The sequence below is a fragment of the Liolophura sinensis genome, chromosome 1, assembly GCF_032854445.1.
Source record: "Liolophura sinensis isolate JHLJ2023 chromosome 1, CUHK_Ljap_v2, whole genome shotgun sequence".
NCBI lineage: Eukaryota > Metazoa > Mollusca > Polyplacophora > Chitonida > Chitonidae > Liolophura > Liolophura sinensis.
In genome coordinates, this window is record NC_088295.1 from 69,731,877 (window position 1) to 69,743,532 (window position 11,656).

The 11,656-nt window shown below is 38.9% G+C and overlaps 1 protein-coding gene across 1 annotated transcript; it reads left to right on the forward strand.

The window, feature by feature from the left end:
* The first annotated feature begins 8,554 nt into the window (after positions 1-8,554).
* Positions 8,555-9,649, forward strand: LOC135463608 (thyrotropin-releasing hormone receptor-like). The gene has a single exon (XM_064740946.1). The coding sequence runs from the start codon at positions 8,555-8,557 to the stop codon at positions 9,647-9,649; it is 1,095 nt and encodes a 364-aa protein (XP_064597016.1).
* Positions 9,650-11,656: the final 2,007 nt, after the last annotated feature.

The window sequence follows — 11,656 nt, forward strand, 5'->3', positions numbered from 1 at the left end:
GAATAATCCATAATCGGGTACAAAATTCAGTAGTCAAATAAAACGTCCCGTTTTGCAAAGAACTCACGCGTTACATGTCAATCATAATTCATGCATCTCATGTCCACTGACATCAGAGGTTAAATATAAAGGTTGATACCCCTTAGAAATGAAATCACGCGGATTCCCACATGCGATGGGAACTGCTGAAGGTAAAGAGGCCTTTAGAGTTAATCAGCATTCCCTGTTGCCGTCTCAAAACGAGAATATTTCGGATGTACATTTCGCTCATACTACAATTTTTTTTTGACGGATTTTTTTTCTAAAATCCACACTGTACTTATGCGCTAAACAAATCAAACTGACTGAAATATATCTTTCAGAGAAATCTACTGACTTACAGAGTGTTGTTTTAGACTCCATGCGACGGGGTTTTGAGACCAGTTTGGAGTAAAACTGGACATATCGGCTAAAGTCCTCATTTGTTGATATCCTCCATGGTAAATCGACCGAGACCTGCTAAGTGGAAATTCATGCAGACATACCGAGTATAATCAAATTCCAAACAGCTACTTGTTAAAAGGGTTTGATATCTCATGCGTATTCCAACGTTTTGACAGATGGATTAACAACGATTCTGGAAGAAATGAGAAAAGAAAGGTGAGACTGAGTCTACAGAAAGTCTCCTGGGAAGATATCATCTTGCTGGAAACAATTGCCTTAAGTTTTACTCTGATTCACGAATCGCGCGTCCTAGCACTGGTGAAGCTGGTTGATAGGCTTTAGAGGTAGACGCATTGGAGACATCTCTTCACGTTCCCAGGACTTCGGTCACGTTTCTGACAGGGACTGTAATCTTCCGTTCTGATTTTCTCCTCACGGGCAAGAGATGCTATCAAAAGACTATGCTTCATACTCCTTCATTTGTTGAATCCCATCACAGACAACTGATTTCATATAAGGCTTCACGATTATAAAAAAAAAAATAAAAAAAGAAATCGTAATAGAATTTTCCATATACAATTAACTTTCTTATTTTTACAGTCTTAATGTCATCTCTTACCAAATGGTTTCCAAATCTAGCCAATAAATTAGGTCAAGAATGCAACAGAATCAGCTGACATCCAAAGTGCTGTTCAAAATATTTTTGGAAATAGCAAACTTAATGTTTGATCCCAGTGAAGTCTGTTGCTAGGTGATGTTTCCATTTGAAGCCCCTGAAGACCCATCCTTGCATGGTTTTTACTTCACAATAAATGCCACAACTTTCAGACCACTGACAAATAAAACTGAAGGCAAAAAACTTAAATTACGGTGAAACCTCTAATCGAACTGTTTTTGGTTTGATTTTTATTAAATTCTTTTGCATTAGAGTTCACTGGACAGGGCGAACACGGATGTTGTATTTGAAACAAGTCAAGTATGGAAGTTATATTTCAAAAGGGCTTGGTGAATTCATTTCAAAATTAAAGGTCAATTTGATATTGCGTATTAATCTGCTAGATAATACAATGGAATCATCTGCTCAAGAAATCCCATATTTTTTATGTTTTAATTTTCCCGCGGACGTTAAGCTAAATTAAAATTGAACAAATCTATCCTTTATGAATAATATTTGAGCTTTCTTGAAAGTCCAGAAAACAGCGTACATCGTTGTCATTGCTGACAGGGGCTATATGGTTGTAGCAATAAGACTTTATTATGATGTGTCTAGTTTGTCGCATTACAGTCTGCTATGTACGCTTCCAGCCTTTAAATCTTCACAGAACTTCAGGGTTGAGAGATACGAAAACACATTCGGTGAACATTCGTAAAAATTCTATCCAGGCTCATCATTTTTTTTTGTTGTATTTTTCTAAATTCAGACCACATTATTAGGCTACAGAGTAGTGTAGTATTGCTGCTCGTGTTGGACGCATGGAGGTTATCTGAGGTAGATATATTGCCACTATAGGGCGCGTTTCCTCTCACGGGCCTTTAGAACCCAGTTCACGTCTTTCGTCGATTATATCAGTCAAATAAATCAGCTAAAAAGAAATAAAATAAAACATTATTGTCCTCCACGTCTCACATCCACTGATGCGATTTTCAATGCTGAATTCACTGCCTCACATATTAAATGAATATCCAGATTTCAAGAAAGAACTCAAGTGATTGGGGAAAGATATTTTTATGAGGTAGTAGAACAATCTTTTTGCCATATGGGTGGATTTCATTTTGTTTTATTGATTTCAGAATTTGTTGGAATAATTCGTTCGTTATCGGTATGTCTATTAGATCAGAGCTAACGTCTTTGGAATATACATGTAGAAATAGATACAGGCACCACTACAAGGTACAAACGGCCTGTGAAATTATAAGGGTAAGAAAAACTATTAAACAGCACGGTAGAGAAAAAGTGGCCACAGCCCCGGGATCGTTATAAGGTACAAACGACCTGTAAAATTATAGAGGTAAGAAAAGCTATTTAACAGCACGGTAGAGTAAAGGTGGTAATAACTCTGGCTATAAGTAGCGAGCAGCTAGGATGGGATTTTATCACTAGTACAAGGCAATACAACATTTGGAGAGATATAAAGGGTTTGCCTCGGGAAAAAAAGAAGTTGATATATATTTTCATGATTTGTGTCACAGTACAAACTGTTCAGTTGACTGTAACTTTGGAAAGAGGTATATTACATTAATAAATGGAAGGCCGCTAAAAGCCTAATATAATCTGATGAAAATGTGCTTTTTGATTATTCACTATTTTTGCTGGTAACTTGCCTACAGATACAGCGAAGTGTAAACAATAGGATATATTTCATCTCCTATCACGTGGGTGGTATCTTTTCTATAATTCTCTTATTCAGGGTTTTCACTCATCATTCCTTGTAAATTGTTTTATCATTGGTTGTAGTGTTTATTGGCAAGATTTTGAATTTACTAAGATATGTGTATAAGCACTTAAAATTACAGCATAAATACCATATAGAACTCGGTTTAAATATAACATGGTTGCTTTTGTCATTCAATGACATGGTTTCAGCACCGAAGAAAGTGTTGTTTTGGAAAACATAGATCCTCAAGTCCCCAATATCACTATAGTGATGGTTGTGTACATATAAGCCAAACAATTAAAAGGTTGCATGTGAGAACTGGTCAGATGATATTTTCAGATCATTATAAGCAGTATAATTTCATTCGGATGTTGCCTTAGGCTGCGTGACCCTTCTCTAACAAGATACAGGGCACGTCAGAAAGCTGCAACAAGGATCATATCTGCACAAAATGATCATAGTAGGGTTTGAACTAATCGATCCTAATTTCAAACTGAAAACAATCAATTCTAGCAACGTTGTACCCTAGGTCTTCGTCGGGGGAACAAATGCACTTGGGTCTTCTGACCTTGGCACTCGTAAAAAGATCAATCCTTGCAATCATCGAGATTTCAAAGCCTCTTAACTCAATCCTCCAAAAAAGACCAATGCTTAAGCCTTTCAAAGTCTTCGCACTGGATTTAACTTAGAATTCGATTAAATTTGAAACTACGAACTCTTGGCCTCGTGCCTTAATACGCCCAAATCTTTTTGAACTTATCGTTCCAGTAGTGTGTAAAAGTAGTGGTTTTTCCCTTGAAGAACATTGGCTAGTGATTCAGTTGTTATACTAAACAATATAGCTTCTTGTTTTGATGCATAATGTTTAAAAGTGAATCTTCTTTTAAAAAGCTAAATGTTCTCGATTATGTAGCTTTTAGCTGTGTGTCAACACTATAAATATAATCCTACTGAAACCCATTTCATATACACATCATGACAGACGAAAAAAGTGTTCAAAGCGACAAATAATTCTGAGCCAACGAGCAAAAAATCTGATCAATACTTGCTCCGGTGTTAAATATTACATCTGAATCTTTTTCTTCGCTTTTTTAATCTTCGACTAGATTTGGTTTGGGAGTAACATGCACTAAGCTGTTCAGTAACTGAATCTGAGTTCAGTAAGATCAGGCTTAAAATGAAGCACTGATAAGATTGAAGAGAGTTTCGCGATGATAAGCGCTGTGATCATTTTGCCGTTCAAGGTGTTATTTAGCAAGTCGGGAATGTCGGGAGGACACAGGCCGAGTAAAAGATGTTGGTCACCAGGTCATGGTCCTCCCAGCTTACATGGTGCAGGACTTAATCACAGACGGAATGAAGCAAGCGGTCATTTGCTTTTCAAGACCACGCTCATTGCCTTAGTTAGAAGGGGAAAGCTGTCGCTTCGTGTCAATACAAACCTTGGGCCATTTTACCCGATAAATATTGACCACTTTTCCCGTGAAGATTGTGTTACCGCTCCAATCTGCTTTGCTCTGCTACTCGGTTATTTATCCACGTAGGAACTTGCCAACTCTTCTGGGGATAGTCCTTTAGCTAAAAATCCATCACGCTTTTTCCGTACAAAAATTGCTCTGCTTGCCAAGAGAGCGAACGGAAACGAAAAGCGGACGTATGTGTTATGTGATTCGCTAGGTAATAGAGTATAGCTGCGACCTGTCGCTACTCATCAACTCACCAATCTGCAGGGACAGCTCATGTTGTCGTATAAAATTAGCCCGTTTTCCCTGTGCCTTATCTTTACTCCCCGGAGGGCTATAAAGACATATTCTCATTACGGCATGATAGAAAATGACTGCCTACAGGGGTAGATAATGTTATATGTGCAGGTGATGGTTGACTGTAAGCGAACATCAGTTACTGGCCTGACCTTCATCATGTCCGCACTGAAGATTTACGCTATGATTAAAGTTGCGTGCATATACTCTAAATCTTTGACAGACAATTATTTGGACGATGCGCAAGAAAGGTGAGAATCGAGTTTCACCCATATATTACGAAATGGGGATGAAAATATTGTTGTAATAATTTATGCTTGTTGCCCAAAGCTTCACTTCATATATACTGCAGTTTTATTACAAGAAAACGTGTTTCAATCCGTACGTGCACGTTTCACCTTCATGCTACAACAAATTGCTATTAAGTTTTAATACACAGAGCCAGATCTAGTTCCAAATGTGGTCACACTACATAGAGTCAGATCTAGTTTCCAATGTGGCTACATAGAGTCATGTCTGGTACCAACTTTGGTCAAACTACACGGAACCAGGTTTAGTTCCAAATTTAGTCACACACAGAGCTAGATCCAGTTCCAAATTTGGTCACACACAGAGAAGCAGATCTGCTTCCAAATTTGATCACTACACAGAACCAGATCTAGTTACAGATTTTGCCACACTACATAGAACCAGGTCTAGATCCAAATTTTTGGTCATAAACACAGAACCAGATCTACTCAGATCTAGTTCCAAATTTGATAACACCACATTGAGTTATATCTGGTTCCAAATTTAGAACCACTACACAGTTAGATTTGATATGACTTTGATCTCACTGAACTCAAACTATATTCGAATGGCTTCAGCGAAGACTTCAGTTTTCTCTTGGTATTACGCAAATCAGTATTTAAGAAAAAAAAATACATACTCGTGTTTAGAAAATATTATTATTACAACTATGGGATTCAAATGTTAATTCATTGTCCAACTGGCTTGACACTAAGGAATTACAAGTCATTTGGTCTGACGCCAACCAGACTCAGGTGTATGTCCCTTCTTTGTGATTTGCTGCGATTCAGTAATTCAGTTATATCAGTTTTCTTAACGGAGAAGATTGAGATTAACGTTAGGTGATCTTACTGTTCATGGTAAAATATCGGTAAAATGTCCTCTTACTTACAGTGTTACTTAAAATGAGCTGTTACTTACAGATCTAGCCGAGATGTGTTCTGTTTTCGCTCTGCAAACAGTTTGTCATTATTTTATCTGCAGTTTATTTTGTCTACCTTTCCTGAAAGCCTCCTACTATAACCTGTCCAGGCTTGGACACTTTCACGGTTACAATCTATTTATTGGGACATAGCATGGACTCAGAGTTGCCTTTATATTTCAAGGGGATAAGGAGGTTGGAGTAGTGTTGTTTTATTACTCTGGCCATAAACATCAGGCCATTCTTACGGTCATTGTATACGTTCTGATAGATCCTCCAAAGACACGATATTAACCACATGATTATACTCATTTGTAACTATCCTGTTTCATGGTCAGTTATCTTCTTTCCATTCCACTAACCAACGTATGATGTTAACAGTGCCCTATATATTGAATTCTTGAGTACGGCGTAAAACAACAATCAAATAAATAAGTATACATTGACAGTATATTAAAGGACTTTCGTGTCGAGCAAACTAGTTTTTTATGTATATTTTTATGTTATGTAAGTATATGAAATAACATATTTTTATTGGTACTTATTGATACGTATGTGCCACTTTTTCGATCATTGGCTTTCGTAAAATATTAACAAGTGACTAATGTGAATCCCAATGATTCAATAGAGCTAAAAAAACAAAAAAAAAAAAATCATCACTGAAAAAGCAGAAAATGGAATGGAGCGTACCAAACCACTGATCCTAAGTACACTATTTCAGAGCACCAGTACCAAGGTAGTGAGTCAAACAGTATCCATATGAACTTGAACTGTGTTATCCATATGAACCTTAACTGTGTTATTCAGCTCATACAGTGTATAGACATTGCAGAGGCTATGTTTGTAGCATTGTTTTTGTAAAACAGGCACAATCCAATGGAACGTCCATTCCCAACTGAAGTATGGAATAAAAAAGCCTCTGTTTAATGGCGAGGAAGTTATTATGTGAATACTTTTTGTTTCCCCATCTTTCATGCGTCTGCTCAAGATTCGCACATTGTCCTCAGGAGTCTCTTCTTCTAAAACACAGCCATATTGATCGACAAACACAAGAGTTTGTGCTTCGTCAATGATCTCGGGGTTGGAATGAACTTTGCTGAGGAGAATAGCTAGGTAGCTGAGCGATGATCAAGCCCTATACTTTATCAACAATAAACTGATGAGTCCCTTTCTATGTGCCAGGGAATTACGACAGGTGCTGTTGGCGGCACTATCGTATGAAAACGAATGATGTTTATATTTAATCGACGGTGTTCAGATGATTTCGACGTTTCTATACAGGAAGGAATAAGAAAAGTAACCTTCGCAATGTCATTTGTAAAGGAAGTGCCCCTCTTCAGCCTAATGATATCAAGCTAAGGAAGGGATGCAGTACGGAGCCCTTATTGGTGAACTGCAAAGACTTTAATTTTCTGGAAAATGGTGTCCAGAAACGTCTTGATCATTGGACAAAGCTGTCTAACACTTTATGACAGTACAAATAAATCTGTTTTAATATGTGTACATTTAATGTATTTGTTTGTTGTACATGAAAATTGAACTGATTGCTGCTTCTATTTCTGAAAATGACATACAGTTACAGAGTTTTATAAATCGGGAGTCTTCTGTTGGCAAATAAATGATTTGGAACCACAGAGACGTCATCGAAAATAATTAGCAGTAAGGCAATATCATTTCAAAAGAGTTGTGTGTCCATATTTTTAGGTTGTAAAACGCGTTCTTCTCAAATAAATGTCCGTTCTTCTCCATAAATGCTACCCCACCCCATAAACAACTGCCCTCTGAATGGTCGATAGGCCCTAATTCCGTGAGCCATGAGTCTCCAGGAAACGGTCTGCCGACTGAACCGGTGACCTAAGGCATTGATTGACGGTGACGTCACTGTCAGGAAGTGGTTCCTCAGGTGTAAGGTGCGCAGGTACCTGTCTTCTCTGGGCGTAGTTACCCTAGGCCTGCCTGTTCTTGGCCTGTCCGATGTCTGCCCTGTGTATCTGTAACGTTGCATCAAGTTTACACGACAGCAGCCGAAGGTCCTTGCAATGTGGGCATGGGTGAATCCCATGGATACCATACCCAGGGCCCTCTCGTTCTGGACTCAATCGAGGCATTACTTTTGCGACTTTTAGTCAGTTTGCAAGTCCAGCACATTGTGTGTGCAGTTGCAGCCATCCATGGGCCTTGTGTTTTTTTTTTCAACTTTCTTCGTTGTCTCAAAACAAATTCGTGTGGGCGTATATGACGCTTGTGGCACATGGGAATATGCTTTGTACAATGTTTTCCTACAATAATTTGGTATTAATTTGCTGAAAAGGCTGATTAAATTTAACTCACGGAGTCGTAAAGTTTCTTTTGGCGTCAGTTTATATGTGTACACAACATTTCATACCACATGCTCAGAAATGTAAAAAAAATGACAGATTTGTATCTGGTATCTGATTTGTATATCTTTTTATTCAGAACTGTAAAGGATGAAAATGAGAGACATGTTTCTTAACGCCATGGGGATTACTGGTAGCCTTTGAGATAATTAACGTTCTCCAAGAGAGGCTTAATGACTGACGGATTTATTCTCTTTGACCTGGGCTAATCCTTCCAGACAGGTGATCGCTGCCCCCGGTGCTGTCCTTGCCAACCAGGTACTCTGCTGAAGGGAATTCTGCCGACCTTATCGGGATCACCACTGACCAATCAGCTTGTAGCAGTCGATGGAGAATCCCCCTTTATCGATGTGTGATTGGCCCTGAACTACCAGTCTCTGGTGAGCTGCCTGACAGAGGAGTCGCAGGATGAATCCAGCTGCCGTTACCGTGGACTCGTGCACCAACTTATCGGCGTTAGACAACCACAGCCAAGCGCTAAGTCCTGGAGAGTACGTACCAGATATATTTTTCAAGCACGTAGTCAAGGTGTTACAGCTGTACTGCTTTCCAGTTGTCGTTGTGTTAGGCATTTGTGGCAACACTGTATCCGCGGTCGTTTTTCTTTCCACTCGACTTAGGAGACTGTCCTCTGCCATATACCTTCTGGTTCTCGCTCTGTCGGATAGCGTTTTTTTGTTAACTAACTTTTTAATATGGCTAACCAGCCTCAGTGTGAACGCTGTCAATGTGAACGGCGTCTGCCAGTTAACTGTGTATTTTAACCACGTTTCAAGCTGCCTTTCTGCTTGGCTAGTTGTTGGATTTACCGTGGAACGGTATATTGCCATATGTCACCCTTTAAAGAGACCCGAGATGTGTACTGTATTCCGGGCTAAGATTGTAACCGCCAGCCTAGCCTTGGGATCTGCCTTACTGTATTGCTATCAGCTGTGGAGCACACACCTATCAAATGTAAATGGACCCATGTGTGTTACAGTGGGACGACACGTGGAAGTTGTTGCTGCAATGGGCAACGTAGATGTTGTGGTCACCCTTATTGTTCCTGTGTGCACCATCTTTTGGTTGAACATTACAATGCTAATACAAATTTGTGGCATCTATAAAACGTCCAACGAAATCCGGGCATCTCAACAAAATAAAGAAACAACAAGAAACAAAGCGCAAGTCAAAATTACAAAGCTGTTGATCATTGTTTCAACGGTATTCCTCGTATTAAACTCCCCAAGCGGAGTGCTCAGGGTGAAGTGGTTCGCTCAGCGTCTCCTTAACAGTGAGTATGTTCCGTCTGGACCAGAAAAAATGCTTCAGCAATTGTTTCAGTTTCTCTTTACCGTGAACTTTGCCATTAACTTTGTTCTGTATAGTTTGTGTGGGAACAATTTTCGCAAATCCCTCCGCTCATTATGTGGATTCAAGATCCTTCCGCGAAGACATGTCTCAAAATACTCAATGAAATATTCTTCAGCTTATGATACAAATACCATGTGTGATTCTGTCTGAAGTGCATGTTGACTGTGCAAATACATTGTTAACTGTCGTGCCTTCTGAGAAAACCGATTTAAGAACTTTGGGAGATTTTTTGTCACTTTGATGTCTTGTTTTCCTGAAGATCTGATTAGATCTCCAATTTTACTGTCTGGAAACGTTGGTAAACAGTGCTGCACATACTCCTTTATCGTTGAAAGTTGAATTGTCTGTTTATTAAACTTCCCAAACGCTAATCTGTTTCTCTGTATATTTGTTATCTCACAGTAATTATATAGCTTGCATAGAAGTTAAATAACTATACTTTGCATAGGCCTTCTAATTTGTGCTTGCTTGAGCTAGATGGATATATGTATGACATCCACCTCTGTCCATCAGTTTATCACTCTAGGCAAATACTTACTGCAAATACTTACTGCAATATCGTACAGGTCGTTGAGATAAAAGGGTTTACCTTTGAAAGATTCTTGTCGTATTCATGCAATATAAATCTCGATTTGACATCATAAAATTGGTCACGTGCAATGCCCGATGTTCAAGAAGGTGATCAGTGTGTAATCATGTTATGCAACCACTCCTAATGAGATCTAAGGCATGAATGCTACAAAATGACCAATATTATTGCTACAACATGTCCACGCCTAGCATCCCACCTGTCGCACATCAGGGTCAGCACTAAAGCAAGCCGCGAGAACAACAAATGAGAGCGACTTATAAGCAGATATATGTATTACTTTAACCAGTCATGCTGATGAATGGATCATGGAATCATAAACACCCCTGGCTATAGCTCGAGACCGTTGACATGTGTAACACGGGTTCGCTTTTATACGTACAAATCAATTTAACCCAATCAGACAAGTCAATGAAGAAAGCAGACAAACAAGCGATTTAACGATGTATCAAACTAGATTGATCCTAACGGTCTCCTTAAGTACTGGAAGCATTGTGAGACAATATTATTGTGAGGTACATGTTTATCTGGTTTGAAAACGCAGTGTATTGCTCAAAACACAACTAAGGTATTAATATCTTAAAGGGACACAGAATAGTCGCTGATATGAAAAATAGGCAAATTCAAGCTGTGCGTAGGTTCAGCAAACTTTGGGTATGGCAAATTTATTAAAGCGTGGCCAAGGCCGCATGGTTTAACCAAAGAAACCTTATCTCCACTGTCAGCCAATTTTGGTCGATTCTGTATCCCCTTAATTACCTCTAGTGTGCTGTTATGTACATGTATAAGTCTGGTTTTCTCTCACTCTTGAAAAACCTCCACAGCATAGCAAAAGCATCTTCTTCAATCATATTAATCAAACACAGTTCTCTTTATAATTTATCTGTTTATTTATTGGATTGGCGTTTTACGCCGTACTCAACAATATTTCACTTGTACGACGACGGTCAGCATTATGGTGCCGGACAAATCCCGGGGAAAACGCACGACCATTCGCAGGTTGCTGCCAGACCTTCCCACGTACGGCAGGAGAGGAAGACAGCGTGAGCTCTTTATAATTAATTATAAATCCTAACCTAATGAAAGAGTTTAACACAGTTATTTCTTTTTGCTGATTCGGGAAGGGAGGGGCAATATTGGCTGTTCATAAATTTTCAAGCCTGTTTATGCAAATTTTCCGTCAGCACATCCTAATTCCCAATATAGACCTCATCCACAAATAGCAGATTTGTGTTCGGAAACGAGGCTCGCCTGTTTAAAAATAGAAAGAAGCTTAGTTTCACTCTTCACATTTCTCCCGAGGTATTTGGCGCAGTACAGCCACTTCATTCTCCGTCAGTGAAATATCCACGAAGTTTAGAGTGACACCGACAGGAAAGCTGATCAGCTTATTCGGCCTTTTATTTTTGAAAAGTACCTTTACAAGGAAACTGACGTCTATCATCTACCACGTGATTATAAACACAGCACTGTATCTTTTATACTTCTCCGGATAGCCATCAGAAAGCAGATACATTAATTATTATTATCATTGTAATAAAATGTTACGTTGGATCTCATTATGGGTT

Excerpts from the sequence above, each read along its gene's own strand:
- LOC135463608 (XM_064740946.1), top strand. The coding sequence starts at position 8,555 with ATGAATCCAGCTGCCGTTACCGTGGACTCGTGCACCAACTTATCGGCG.